Source organism: Mobula hypostoma, chromosome 3 (genome assembly GCF_963921235.1).
Source record: "Mobula hypostoma chromosome 3, sMobHyp1.1, whole genome shotgun sequence".
NCBI lineage: Eukaryota > Metazoa > Chordata > Chondrichthyes > Myliobatiformes > Myliobatidae > Mobula > Mobula hypostoma.
Genome location: NC_086099.1, coordinates 28418122 through 28433962, shown reverse-complemented (window position 1 = coordinate 28433962; position 15841 = coordinate 28418122). Strand labels below are relative to the sequence as shown.

Below are 15841 nucleotides of genomic sequence, written 5' to 3'. Positions count from 1 at the left end.
CCATTGTAATACCACTTCTAAATGAGTATGTATCATTTACCTTAACCAAGAAGAAGGATACGCCATATGTCTTCAGGGAACGGGCCAACTTCACATACAACACTTTTGCCTCCATTTCAGACATGTTCCCACAGTTCTTGTGTGTCTGCAGAAAAGTTATATTTATATCATTATACTGTGAGGTCAGCAACTTGCATTTCTAACACAGTTCCTATTGATAAAATGGGTCCAAATCAGCGCACACTGAGCAGTAAGGAAAGATGGACAGGGAAAGGATGCCATTGTTAGCGATAACGACAATAGAGAAATGGACAGTTGACAAGCCCTGCTGCTGCTAAAAATGGAGTCAAGATACAATTCCAGAGGAGATTATCAAAGGGATAAGGGACAGGGAACAGGGAGCTTGAAACAAAGGCATGCACCTTGGAGTCAGTTCACTGGAGCAAGTAGTGACCACAATTGTTCATATCATAGCTCAAAGTTAATGAAACTTTCCAAGGCACTTAAAAGAGGTACTGGAGAAAATTTGTTACTAGACCACACAATTAGGTATCAAGACAGGTAACAGGTTGATGTTATTAAGCATCTTTGAACAGGAGATTTAGGAATTTCAAATCTTAGGGGAATGGCAGGTGATAGCCATTAATGCTGCAAGGATTAAAACTGGAAGTTTTTAAAACAAGTTAGCATTGGAAAAGTGCAGTGCTTTAAAAGGTCTGTACGTCCATAAAAAGTGACACAAATAGTAGTAGCTGGCAGAATAAAGCCAAACAATGACTTTGAATGAGAGATGGGATTCTACAGTAGAGGCAACATCAGAGAAGAAGTCAAAATTAGATCTGAACAGTGTTGGCTGAAATGTTAACTTAGAATGGAACAAATTCTAGCCTGGAAATATCAAATCTAGAGGAAATAAAAGCTTGGAAGAAGGTTTCAGTAGGACATGTACTGAAGTAGGGCAAATACAGGGAAGGATACAGAAGGAAAAGGCAACCTTAAAAATGCAGTCAAAAATGTGGTCAAAAAGAAGTTGGGTGACAATGGTTCACTGAACGAAGTTAGGTAGGACAACTAAATTGGAGGGGGATTCACAATTAGGGTTTAGGCTTTTAACAACAGAAATAGGTTTGGTGACAGAATATTTAAAAGCTGGGAGAACACCACCTGAAGACTAATTAATGACAGTTATTTCAGGATAGGATTAACCAAACAGGTTTCATTGACAAGTCTGGCTTGGAAAAGGCACGCAAGAAACTGTATCTAGATAACTGTGTGATATTAGTTCTAGGAAAGCAAGGAGCACTTGAAGGGTTGGATTCCAGTAAGCCACAGGGAATGGAGGAAGCCAATGGAAATTTCGCAGCATACAGCCTTAATTATTGTGACAAAACAAACATCCTTGTGCCAAAGAACTATTCTATTTCTAAACACAAGAGATTCTGCAGATGCTGGAATCCAAAGCAACACACACAAAATGCCGGAGAAACTCAGCAGGTCAGGCGGGATCCATGGAAATGAATAAACAGTCCACATTACAGGCCGAGACCCTTGTTCAGGATTGGAAAGCAAAGGGAAGACGCCAGAACTGAACGGTGGAAGGGAGGGGAAGGAGGACAGCTAGAAGATGATAGGAAAAACCAGGTGGGTGGGAAAGGTAAAGGGCTGGAGATGAAGGAATCTGATAGGAGATGAGAGTGGACCATAGGAGAAAGGAGAGGAGGAGGGGCACCAGGGGAGGTGATAGGCAGGTAAGGAGAAAAGGTAAGAGGCCAGAGTGGGGAATAGACAAGGGGGGGGGGGATTTTATTTAAACTAGAAGAAATCTATTCTCATGCCATCAGGTTTGAGACTACCCAGACAGAAGAAAAGGTGTTGCTCCTCCACCACCCTGAGGGTGGCCTCATTATGGCAGAAGAGAAGGCCATGGCCTGACATGTGGGATGGGAATCAGAATTAAAATGTTGGCCCACCAGGAAGTTCTTCTTTTAGCAGCTGGAGCAGAGGTCCCTGACAAAGAGGTCCCCCAATTTACAATGGGTCTCACCAATGTAGAGTAGGCCACACTGGGAGCACAGGCTACAAGAGACGACCCCAGCAGATTCGCAGGTGAAGTGTTGCCTCACCTGAAAGGACTGTTTGGGGCCCTGAATGGAGGTGAGGAAGGAGGTGAATGGGCAGGTGCAGCACTTTGGCTGCTTGCAGGGGTAAGTGCTGGGAGGGAGAAATGGACAAGAGAATCACAGAGGAAGAGATCCCTGTGGAAAGCGGGAAGTGGGGGAGGTAAAGATGTATTTGGTGGTGGTCTCTTTGGAGATGACACAAGTTGCAGGGACTCGTAGTGTGGTAGCTAAGGACAAGAGAAACCATCACTGTTAAGGCAGCGGGAAGATGGGGTGAGCACAGAATTTGGGGAAATGGAGGAGGTGCAAGTGAGGGCAGCATCAATAGCGGAGGAAGTGAAACCTCATTCTATTTCTGTTGTGCAAAAAATTATTGCTGCCCTTTTGATACGAAAATAAAAATTTATTTTGTTATACCTACCATAAATATTCTTTTCTCTCCTTTTTGTTTAATATACTCCTTTGGCAGGAATTCTTTTAAACTATAAAAGAACAACATTAAATAATGACTTTATAGGAAAGTAACACTTTAAATAACTATCTCACAATGTCTTCTATAAAGTAATTTAGGACTACAAAATATTTACTTATATCCAATTAGATTGAACAGATTCAAAGACTCATGGACATTTATTACCCAAGTATGTATGCAGTGTACCACCTTGAGATTCTTCTTTCCACAGACAGCCACGAAACAAAGAAATACCATGGAACCCATTCAAAGAAAACATCAAACACCCAATGTGCAAAAAAGTAAAAGAGATCATGGAAAATAGCAAAAAAAACGAATGAAAAACACAATATAAAACATCAAACCAGTCCTTCAAAGTCTTTGAATCTTCGAACAACCCAACGTGAATGTCCACCTACATTGAAAACTGTCAGACATTCTGACCAGTAAAATAAGTTGAGATGCTGAACAATGCAGTCTATACAACAACAGTTCCTCAACTTACATCCAATTCTGCAACACAATTCTCATGCAACTGGCACACCTTCCCCTTCTAAATCAACGTGAAACAGCTGAGAATATACTGCAAATGTCAGCTGCAATACATCACAGCATTCAAACACTCAATTTCATAATCAGTTTGTCAAAACAACGTATGAATTAACTTTTTGAAACTTTCATCAACTAAAGAATAAATCTATTGAAAAATGACATTTACTTACTCTAAAAATCCTGGCTTATGCTTCTGCTCATTGTGTGGTCCAAACTGGATCTGACACTGGTATCCTGCAAAATCACAGGCTTTGTCGAAGGATACCGGATGAGAACCATTTAGAATATCATCTCTTGCCTGACATAGGAGCATGAGAAAATAAAAATTCATTGCTAGAAATTAATTATCAGCAGCTAAATCTGACCTAAACAGAATTCTGTAAACTGAGCTTATGCAAGATTTCTTAGTAGCTTTATCCATAATTTATAACCAATTTACTGAAAATCCATTCAGCTCCACATTTTCACACTCCATCTAACCCACTTACTACCATCCAAGTAATTGCATCAACACACCCTTCTACTCTTTTTCTTTATGTACTAGCTTCAGCTTTACCTTGTGTGCTACTAAACTTGTGCCAAGTCACAGGAAAATCTACTTTATGAATAAAGTTTCATTTTTTAAATTCAAACCGGTGCAATTGTGATCACAGGCTTTATATTCCCAAGGTCAAAACACCTCCATGTCCACAATATCAAATCTAGTCAAAATATTTTTTTTAAATGACCTGTCAGCTTATTTCAGTGTTGTGTAGGGCAGAGAGACAGAACCCCAATCTGATCAATCTATTCTGTTAATTATCCCCCCTCATTTCTGCTATCATCCCTGCAAATTATTTTTGCGCTCTGACACTTCAGTGTTTTTTGTAATGAGGAGACCAGATCCATAGCACTCCAAATATGATCCAAGGCAATATTCCACACATATAGCATTACCTATTTTAAATTCTATTCCTCTGAAAGTATAATGTGCATTTTCCCCAATGACTTTGTTAATCTGAGTGTCTAATTCTGATGATGAGAATCTGTACTACAAGAACTTCCTTTGCCTCAAAACAACTTGAACTTTCCTTTTCCAAGGAATGTTTACTCTCTTTATTTCTTTGACCAAAAACCTCTCACACTTGGTTAGTATTAAAAAAAACTAACATGTACGCGCATCACATATCAACTTTGATTCATCTTACTCAGTCTCAGTATTTGCTACACTTCCACTTCAGTGGCATCAGCAAACTTTGATGGTGTACTTTTTAAAGAGGTAAATTATTCACACAATGAATGTGGCAGACTCAATATTGATACCTTTAGACTATTTCTCCTCTTTATATGGACTTGATAATTGCCTTCAAACCTCATCTCATAGCCAGCTTGCGATCCATGCTGGCACTTGATTGATGACAGAACCTGCATTGATCTTAGTTGTGCCTTTTCGAAGTCCTTGCACATCCCATCCTCTCCATTACCTCTGCCTGCCTTTATCACTTTTAAGGGGAACCTGAGCGGGAACTTCTTCGCTCAGAGGGTGGTGAGAATGTGGAACGAACTGCCAGAGGAAGTGGCGGATGTGGGTTTGATTTCAACACTTAAGAGAAGTTTGGACAGGTACATGGATGCGAGGGTTATGGAAGGCTACGGTCTGGGTGCAGGTCACTGAGACTGGGCAAACTAATAGTTCGGCACAGACTAATGGTCGAAAGACCTGTTTCTGCACTGTGGTGTTCTCAGATTCTACTTCAAGTGCCAAACACCAGCAGTGGACATTGAAGTGCATATTTTAACACAGTTTTAACCCTTTATATTATAAAGTTTATAATACTTACATGGAGGAGAGAGAAAGTTGATGCAAATCTGAAGCGTTTAAATATTATTGTTAATTTTGTCATGAAGCATTGGACATTACTCACCATCTTTCATGATTAGACAAGCACAATGATTTAAATAACTCTTGCTCAACTTGTTCATGCCAAAGTACAGTTCAGAGGTTCTAGAACAGAGGTTCCCAAGCTTTTGTATGCCACGGACCCCTACCTTTAACCAAAGGGTCCATGAACCCCAGGTTGGGAACCACTGCTCTAGAAGCTCATTTTGATTTAAAAAAAAGTTCCGATAAATATTCTTAATCATCACTTAGACCAGGGGTAGGCAACCTACGGCCTGCGGGCCACATCCAGCCCGTGAAGGTATTTTGACCAGCCCGCAAGCAAATATTGAGACACTCTGCTTATCCGGCCCGCGAGCGATTTTTCCTTATTCTGAGTGTTTCACGTGACCACACTGATGGACATGCACACGTCTTGTTACACTGGCCCCAGGTTCCGTTTTGTTCCAAACCAAACACTGGTATATACGAATGACGGGAAGGCAGACTACCTTATTAATATGTATTAGATACTCTCCGTTTACGCGCAGGTTTTCAGATGGGATCGTTCAAATTTGTAAACAGAAACAGTGTCACTGTGTTTTAACAAGAAATCCACACTAAATATCCAGATGTGCTACGATACTTGTTGAATAACTCGCGTTTCGAAATAAAATCAAAGAAAAAAATTCCAATGGCAATGAATGCGAAACGCAGGAAGGTAGACGCTGAGTGCCGAGAAAGCAGTGAGAATGAAGGAAATACCCGTGCCAGCTACAAAGTCTCAAACGTATTGCAGAAAAGATGAAGCTTTTTTACAAATGAAGAGTTTGTTAAAGAATGTTTACTGGCAGTGGTGGATACTGTTTGTTCTGAAAAGAAATCTTTATCAGCCTGTTAGCAAGAACGATCACACGGCGAGTTGAAGAAATGTCAGATGTTAAAAGTTGTTTAAGGGATGCCTGCAATTAACTGCATTTTTTTTCCCCAATTGCGCTTGATGAGAGTACAGACTTGAGAGACACTGCTCAACTTGCAGTGTTTGTGCGAGGAGTGACTTCAACTTTTCAAATTTTTGATGAGTTTATTCAATTAATTCCTCTGAAGGACACAGTGACTGGAGCAGACATTTTTGAAGCTTTGTTGAAAATGATGTCAGAAATGAAACTTAATGTGTCGAAGCTAATTGGCATCACAACTGATGGGGCACCAGCAATGGTGGGACAGAAAAACTAAACGGAGTTCTCTGATTACTAATTGGCATCCTTGGTTAATCTCAAATGATTTTCTAGCATGTGTTATTCATTAATTTGAGGCAAAACATAACTAGATGTATTTAAAAGGATAATTCCCATATTTCAAGTTTTTTATGGCATTTATGGCTCATTAATACGCAATCCAGCCCACAGAAGCAAAAAGGTTGCTGAACCCTGACTTAAAGACTATTCATGCCATTTGAAAAAATTACTGCTGGGTTCTAAGGCCACATGAGAAGCTTGCTGAGCTGAAGGTCAATATGCCTTTTAATCTTATTACAACAATACAAACCTGCACGTAAAGCAAGTTCAGTTGCACAGGGTCTCTTGAGTCAACATTTTGATCTGAATAGAAGAATTTTCTCCTGAGAAGCAAGGTTTCATTTTCATCAACACCTTGCTCTCGCAGTGTTCGTCCATGATCCAACCAGTTCACTGCAGATGACAAATAGGAGTGTGAAAAAACATGCCTAAGAACGCAAGACATTACCACCATCAAAACCGTTCCCACCTTTCAACTATATAAAAGTCTCACCAACAAAGGTGACTTTACTGGTGTCACTTCTAAAGGCCCTGCGTTTAACACATCTTATTGATGAGTGCAACTAATTTACAAGTCAAGATTATGCTAGATCACCCAGTACAAGAGACTGTATTCTTCTTTTACCCAACGCATATTGTCCAAGTTTAAAAATAAAACAATTAGGACAATAATTGTTCTTTTAATGGGGACATTTAGGATAATGTATGTCCCCTTCACCAGTCTTATAAGCATTGACACCAGGATGTTGATCGTGATCGGCTCAGCTGTAGGGGTATTGCCAAAACTTGCCAAAATACAGTTCAGAGGTTCTAGTAGCTCATTTTAATAAAAGATGATTTGCAATGAATATTTTTTAATCATCAGACTTAGATTATTCATGCCATAAGAAATTACTACTTGTTGTTAAGGTCACAGGAGAATCTTACCTGTAACTATAAATGTGACACTTAATTCTATTACAAAAACACAAATCTGCACAAAAATTTGTTGCCATAGGCAGCCGTGGAGGCCAAATCATGGGGTATATTTAAGTCAGAGGTTGATAGACTCTTGATTAATCAGGGCATGAAGGGATACAGTGAGAAGGCAGGAGATTGGGGCTGAGAGGGAAAATGGATCAACTATGATGAAACGGCAGAGGACCAAGTGGCCTAATTCTGCTTCTACATCTGATGGTCTTATGGTTAAGGTCCAACAGCTGACCAGATCAAGATCAACATATTACATACCTTTTCTACTGCACATTTAGTATTGACTCACCATTAGTAGATGCAAAAAGACAAACTAAATTACAACATACAAACCTTTAAATTACCTTTTCCCCCTTAAATTATTTGCATATCTGAGCTGACAGTTTAAGTTCCACCATCTAGTTCTGTATTTAGCCAAAATATATTTTTCAAAGATTATATTTTCAATGACAATAAACACAAGCGGCATTGAACCTTTGGAAAACAGGTTAAAACCTTTATAAACATTGAAATAATCTGTTTTTAAAATGTAATTGCTCACAATCATCATCTGTGTGTAATTTTTGCTTAAGTTTTTCCATTTTCTTATCGTCTCTGAGAAGGGTTTTGTCTTTCTTCAGGGTTCCTGTCATTTCCTCTTTCTTTTCTTCAAGAGTTTCGTGTACAAGTGAATACTCATCATGATTTGTGATTCCTTAAAAAAAAAATCACATTGTAATTTCTGTTACTTGTAATTATTACAATTAGCATATTACAATTTTATAAAGGTGACTTGAACACGATTAAATGTTAAATTGAATTTGATTGTCTCTAGTCAGTTAAAAGTTAAAAGTTCAAAAAGTTCAAAAGGTGAAAGCAAATTTATTATTAAAATGCATATATGTTACCATATACTACCTTGAGATTCATTTTCTTGCAGGTATTTACAGGGGAAAAAGAAATACCATTGAATTTATGAAAAAAATACATAAACAGACAAAGACAGACCAATGTGCAAAAGACAAACTGTGCCAACAAAACAAAATGCTGAGAACATGTGTTGCAAAGAGTCTTTGAAAATGGGTCTGTAGGTTGTAGAATCAGTTCAGCTTAGTGGTGACTGAATTTATCCATGTTGGTTCAGGAGCCTAATGGTTGTAGGGCAATAACTGCTCCTGAATCTGGTGGTGCTGGATCCAGGGCTTCTGTAGCTCCTGCCTGATGGTACTAACCAGAAAGTTGCATGATGTGGATGGTGGGGATCTCTGATAAATCATGCAGCTTTCTTGTGGCAGTGCTCCATGTAAATATACTCAATGGTGTACGTTTATTTTTTGAGATGCAGTGTGATATAGGCCCTTGCAGCCCTTCGAACTACGCCGCCCAGCAATCCCCCAAGTTATTCTTGGCCTAATCACGGAACAACTTACAATGACCAACTAACCAACCAACTGGTACGTCTTTGGAATGTGGGAGGAGACCGAAGCACCTGGAGAACATATAAACTCCTTACAGGCAGCGGTACGACTTAATGCACATATGCTTGATACACACAACTCTCACACAGTATAGGAGTGATTCCAGAAAACATTTCTTCTCCTTGCCTCATCCAACCCAAAGGGAGCAGGTTCATTAAAACGGTGAAGAATGATAAAAAAATGTTGCAATATCTACAATAATTTGCAATAATCATAACATTAATAAAGCAATTGGACATGTCCTCAGACAGGAAAGGAGTGGAGAGATGCAAACCTTACATGGGCAAATAGGAACATCACAGATAAGCTTCACCTTCAACATGGACAAGATGAGCTGATGGGTCCGTTCTGTGGTGCACAACCTTCTGACTGACTTGTCCAGAGGGCTTCTCAAATATAGGTACAGTTAACTTTCTGAATGGACCTTCTTGAAGTTCTGAAGTAACCCTACATCATACTCCCAAATAAATGGTGGACACGGTATGATCTGGACATCTGCTGAGCTGTGAACAGCATAACGGTAGATGTGCTGCCTCCCAACTCCACTGACTCAGATTCAGTCATCGTCTCCAGTGCCATCTGCATGGAGTCAGCATGGCCTCCCACCTCCCAGATCTCATGGGCATGCACGCATAGGGCAAGTGGACAGAAGGCTCCATAATTCCTAACATTCAGGACCACACGGATGGAAAAGATGCATGGAGAGAGAGGAAAAGCACAGCTTTAGAAAAGTTAGAGCGTGTTGATCACACGATGGTTTAACGGTACAAGGCTCATTTACAAAGTCATTAATCACTGGCTGGCCAGCTCACAAAAAGGCACAGAGATGCCCTTAACAATGTTACGAGAATACACATAAAATTAAGATGTTTGCTGGCCTGGGCTAGCATCAGTGGCATCAGCAGTTGGTCTGCCACCTGCCCTCAGGGGAAGGAGAGATAAGGAACAATGGAGCAGCGTCTGGAGATGTGTAATGAAGGGATGTGGGAGAGAGAGCTGTCTGGAGCGGCTCCCCCCTTTGAACCCTGAACTGTTTGAAGTGATGGACAGGCGATACCCCAGCAGGGGGATAAAAAGGGACAGGTTCGCTAAGACAGACACACGCCACCCGAGGTAACGAGACCCTGGAAGCAGTGCGCCTCTCACGAGTGGGTGAGAAGTGCCAGACAACGACAAGGGTGGAAAGGTACGATCAGCGGGAACCCGGTGTGTGTCCGCCCTTGCCTGGGTGCCGGGTTCACTGCAGAGGATCGACCGCATCTGGAGGAGAGGTCACAGTCGGTGACCTCAGGTGACATCACCAAGGACCCGCCCAAAAGCTGTTTGTGAGCAATCTCGCTGGTCTGTGAGCCATCTCGCTGGTCTGTGAGTGAAGCTGTTCTGAATGATCAGTTGTTCCTATTCTATCTCTGTCTCTTCCCCCACCGTGTCCATCGCCATGGCAACGATTACTGCGAACTGAACTGGACTGAACTTTGAGTCATTTTGAAATTAGTCATTTACCCCTAGACAACGATAGAGCTTGATTGATGCTGTTATCTTAATGCTGTGCACATGTGCGTTTATCATCGCTGAACTGTTGCATTTATTATCCTTTCGATTAATGTGTTGCTTGTTTCTTTAATAAAACTTTCTTAGTTCTAGTACTCCAGACTCCAACTGAGTGATCCATTTCTGCTGGTTTGGCAACCCAGTTACGGGGTACGTAACATAAGTGGGGGCTCGTCCGGGATTTTGAACGCTAAATTTGGGACGGAGTAAATTGATTGGGTTAAAATTCCCGAAAGAAAGAAAAGACAAACAGCAGAAATGGAGGTTGAGGAATTTATAAAGGCGCCGACCTTGGAGGCATTAGAGGATGCCAGGAAATCGGAATTGATAGCTGTGGCCAAACGGGTGAATCTTGCTAAGGTGAAGTCGACAATGAGGAGAGAGGAGATACACAGAGCTATTGTAGAGCACTATGTATCTAAAGGTGTGTTTCCCCAAGGTGAGCTGGGGGTGGTGTCTATTGAAAAACCTGCTGGAGACGCGGTACAGGTACAGCTTGAAAAACTGAGACTCGAGCACGAGTTCCGGGTACGGCAGTTAGAACACGAAGAGAAGCAGTTAGAAAGGCGGGAGAAAGAGAGAGAGTTAGAAAGGCGAGAGAGAGAGAAAGAGGTAGAAAGGCAAGAGAGAGAAAGACAGTTGGAGAGAGAAGAGAGAGAGAGGGACAGACAGTTGGAGAGAGAGGAGAAACAGAGGGAAAGGGAATTTGAACTGGAGAAGTTAAAGATAAGGGCCGAGCAGGGGCTCGTGCCGAACCAAGGTGGAGGGTTCCGGGCGACCCAGGAGGTAAGGCTGGTTCCCCCTTTTGACGATACCGATGTGGATCGGTACTTTCTCCACTTCGAAAAAGTAGCTATAAGTCAGGACTGGCCGAGGGATAAGTGGGTTGTTTTACTTCAGAGTGTACTGAAAGGGAAAGCCCAACAAGCTTACTCCGCTTTATCCGCGGAAGATGCCCAGAGGTATGAGGTGGTGAAAGAGGCCATCCTCAGGATTTATGAGTTGGTCCCGGAGGCATACCGGCAGAGGTTCCGGAATGCGAGGAAGCAGTGGGACCGCACGTATTTGGAGTTTGCTCATGAGATGCAAACATATTGTGAGCGTTGGTGCGCCTCGAAAGGGGTAGAGGGGGATTATGACAGACTGCTGCAGCTGATTCTGATTGAGCAGTTTAAAGGTTGTGTCCCTGAGGGTATGAGACCCTACCTCGATGAGAAAGAGGCAGCCACGTTAGCCGCAACTGCTAAGTTAGCGGATGAGTATGCGTTGACGCATAAAATGAAGTTTGCCCCGAGTAAAGGCTACCAGAAGGGTAGTCAGGACGGAGGGGAGAGTCCGCCGGAAAAGTCAGAAAGTAAGCCGGGGACTAGTGAAAAGGATAAGGTAGACCGGGAGCAGTCTGGTAGGAAGTCTCCTGGGGTCGTCTGTTATAATTGTGGGAAAGTCGGACACTTTGCGTCCAGGTGCTTTGCCCCAAGGAAGGAGACGGGGAAAGGAAAAGCGGAAATTTTGAATGGCTGTATCGAGCTGTTAAGCGAACCGCTAGGGAAGGACAGGTCTGAAAAAGTCCAGGAAGGGCGCGAGAGGTTTATCTCGGCCGGACTGGTGTCAGTGAAGGAGAGGTTAAAACCAGTTCCAGTGCGGATCTGGAGAGACACGGGAGCGTGTCAGTCACTAATACTGAAGAGTGTATTAGAGTTTAGCTCAGAGACCCAGACTGGGGAGGTAGAGGTCAAAGGTGTTGGGAAAGGGACAGAGTCAGTCCCTTTGCACCAGATACACTTACAGAGCAACCTGGTCTCTGGACTAGTCACGATCGGGGTGAGGTCCGAATTACCGATGAAAGACGTGGAAGTCTTGCTCGGTAATGACATCGCCGGAGGAATCGTGTTCCCAGTCGTGAGATTGACGGGTCAGCCTGCCAGCATGGAGGCCCCGCCCGCGATAGTGAATTTAGCTGAAACATTTTTGCCCACCCTGTACGAGAAGGGGGTAGAAAATGGAAAGAAAGAGGGTAGTGAGACAAGTGGTAGTGAGGGAGCTGGGATGGACGTAGCAGTAGCCAGGAAAGAATTTGTGCAGACGCAGGAGCGAGACGAGGGGCTGATGGTTTTTGCCGAGACCGCTCTCTCTGACACAGCCTTGACAAGCTATTGTGCGGATGAGGAAGTGCTAAGGAAGAAAGGGAAATCAAGTACAGCATCCGCAGATGAGGAGTGGGGGGTGGTGCAAAAGAGTTATGGGGATGAGGTTTTTAACATGGCCCACGAGGTACCCCCCGGTGGACATTTTGCGGTGCTGGAGGAAACAGTTGGTGGAATCATGAAAGAGATTTACCGGCTGCCCAGGGGGAAAAATGTTATTGATCATGACCGACGCGAACTGAGACGGTCACCGGCTTTTGATATGCTAACAAACCTAGTCGGTGTTAGCGTGGAAATCAATGAAGCTAGGGGCCCCCTGCTAAGAGGAAAAAACCATTTTGAAAAGATTAGGATGGGATCGGTCAGATGGGAGAAGGCTATTGTTTTGGCCAGGTCTACTGATAAGGTCTCTCCCTTAATCCCCGAAGGAGTAATTAAACGACTCGCACCCATGTGTTTGATTGTCCCGAGGAAATGCCAAGAACTGGGATGTTGGGTGATTGTGGTTACCATAGGGCAGCCAAGTAAACAACACCCATATTTTTTGAGTAATTCAGTGACTAAAGGGCTGATGAACACAGAGGTGTGTATTGGCAATTTAACATGGCTGTCTGAAGCCAGCTTGATAGTGAACCTTGAAAAAAATGAATTCGGCCACACGAAGGTCACTTACCTGGGAATTGTGGTGACACAGGGGCAGCTGGCAGTGATGCAAGCTACAGTGCAGGCTATCGCTGACCTCCCAACCCTGACAGACAAGAGGGCCCTCAGAAGGCTTTTGGAGATGGTGGGGTACTGCAGGAAGTTTTGCAATAACTCTGCGGTCAATACCCGTCCCCCTCCTACTAAGCCCTTGCGAGAGAAAATTGAGTCGGAATGGGACGACCCTTGTTGTTGTGGTCTGGGACAAAACCAAATGAGAGGTTACATTGGTCGCAATTCATCAGTGTTTTTGGCCACTATGAAGTTTGCTGAGTTGGAGCCTGGTCTAAGGGATTATTAATAACCCGTGTAAAAGGAACAGAAAATGTGATGACTGTCTGTCAAGGTGTTGACAGCTTCAAATTCTCTGTATTAGCTAAATAACTGTTAAAGATGTATATTGTGTATGTATCAGATAATGTAGTCATGTTTGTAATTTTTACCTCCCGGTAAAAATCCTTAAAGGGGGGAAGTGTTACGAGAATACACATAAAATTAAGATGTTTGCTGGCCTGGGCTAGCATCAGTGGCATCAGCAGTTGGTCTGCCACCTGCCCTCAGGGGAAGGAGAGATAAGGAACAATGGAGCAGCGTCTGGAGATGTGTAATGAAGGGATGTGGGAGAGAGAGCTGTCTGGAGCGGCTCCCCCCTTTGAACCCTGAACTGTTTGAAGTGATGGACAGGCGATACCCCAGCAGGGGGATAAAAAGGGACAGGTTCGCTAAGACAGACACACGCCACCCGAGGTAACGAGACCCTGGAAGCGGTGCGCCTCTCACGAGTGGGTGAGAAGTGCCAGACAACGACAAGGGTGGAAAGGTACGATCAGCGGGAACCCGGTGTGTGTCCGCCCTTGCCTGGGTGCCGGGTTCACTGCAGAGGATCGACCGCATCTGGAGGAGAGGTCACAGTCGGTGACCTCAGGTGACATCACCAAGGACCCGCCCAAAAGCTGTTTGTGAGCAATCTCGCTGGTCTGTGAGCCATCTCGCTGGTCTGTGAGTGAAGCTGTTCTGAATGATCAGTTGTTCCTATTCTATCTCTGTCTCTTCCCCCACCGTGTCCATCGCCATGGCAACGATTACTGCGAACTGAACTGGACTGAACTTTGAGTCATTTTGAAATTAGTCATTTACCCCTTGACAACGATAGAGCTTGATTGATGCTGTTATCTTAATGCTGTGCACATGTGCGTTTATCATCGCTGAACTGTTGCATTTATTATCCTTTCGATTAATGTGTTGCTTGTTTCTTTAATAAAACTTTCTTAGTTCTAGTACTCCAGACTCCAACTGAGTGATCCATTTCTGCTGGTTTGGCAACCCAGTTACGGGGTACGTAACAACAAGTATGCGGCAAACTTCCGAGTCTTTCACTTTGAAGATGTCAAATTGCAAATCTTTAGGAGTTCAATGCTCCAGTTTGACATAAGGGGTGAAGTTTGACATGTCGGAAAGAAGAATAAACCTGCAAATGCATTTTACTCTTACCTATTCTGGCGCAGATTGTCATCAGCATATCGCTCACTATTTTTGAGTCATCCACCATGACTGTTTTGATACTTCCATCCAACATTCTAATCTTCAGAGGCCTCTGTTTTCTTTTGTAGTCCAAAGTATCCTGTGATTTAAAAGGAAAAAACTATTTGTATCTCATCACCACAAAGCAATACCTCCTATATTTCATTCTAGATTTTCTTTAGGACCACACACCTCACACTGAAGCTGAACTGATATGCAAAAACAAACCAATTACTCATGTGCCTCATTATCATTTACAAAGCCATGTCAATTGAGCATTTTCAATTAAATAAACAAATTATCTTGTAGTCTGCTCTATCAAACAGATGAATTCTCTCAATTGTGCAAAACATTTTATAACTTAATAAACCAAGTAGCAACAACACTGCAAGCACAACTAATAGAAGAGATCAATCACGGAATTAATCACGGATGAAGAATAAATGGATGAATAAAACAAAAGATGGGGCTCATCTGCCATAGCTGGCAGCTCATCTAGGAGAAGGAAAACTCTGATCTCAAACCTGCACTGCCTTGTGGCTATACCCACTCATGAGGAAGGCTTCAGCAATAAACCCCAAGGGAGAAATCCAGAGCTAGTGTCCCTAAGGCAGACCTACATTGAGTTCAATGCTAACTGACAACTCCTGCGACACTGCTGGTATCAAAATGCATTAGACTCTGATGCGTGGAGAGGAAAGAGCTTGCTACATGGGCAACAGCTTGCTCTCCTAGCGTACTGCCCAAGCTCACATATCTAGACAGCTAGGACACAATATCCATGGTCAACTCTGACTGATGGAGTTCTTAGAATAAGGAAACAAAATGCAAGCACAACAAAGTGCCAAACTTACCCCATTCCTCAACATATAGTAGTCCAAAGCTTTGCCAGATTCCAACCAGATCCCTTTTTTTGGGTCTTCGTCAGACAAAAATAGTCCATAATCATTGGCTGAAAATCCAAACAAAAAAAAAATTAAAATATGATTCCATTTTATAAGCAACAGATCAGTCAAGTGCCTTAGATCAACTGTGAACACAACGGCACATGAAATACAATTGTGATGTTGGTAATCCAAGAACACTAATAGTCCAGTGCTTTTATTTAATCCAACTATACACTTAGTAAACATGTATTTAGAATCATACATCAACAAAAACTTCAGTTTCTTTGCACAATTGATCTAGACAGTACCCAAGTGTTCCTTTTTAATG

At 42.6% G+C, this 15841-nt stretch overlaps 1 protein-coding gene across 2 annotated transcripts in view; it reads right to left on the bottom strand.

Annotated features, from left to right (window-relative positions):
* The window catches only part of LOC134343903 (talin-1), a 250781-nt gene that overhangs the window by 107333 nt on the left and 127607 nt on the right, over positions 1–15841 (bottom strand). For both annotated transcript variants that reach the window (XM_063042807.1, XM_063042809.1), the window contains exons 4-10: positions 15481–15578; positions 14597–14726; positions 7793–7945; positions 6530–6672; positions 3294–3421; positions 2542–2602; positions 41–145 (exon numbers count right to left, since the gene is read on the bottom strand). In XM_063042807.1, coding sequence (XP_062898877.1) covers positions 41–145; positions 2542–2602; positions 3294–3421; positions 6530–6672; positions 7793–7945; positions 14597–14726; positions 15481–15578 — 818 coding nt within the window. The remainder of the gene's footprint in view (positions 1–40; positions 146–2541; positions 2603–3293; positions 3422–6529; positions 6673–7792; positions 7946–14596; positions 14727–15480; positions 15579–15841) is intronic.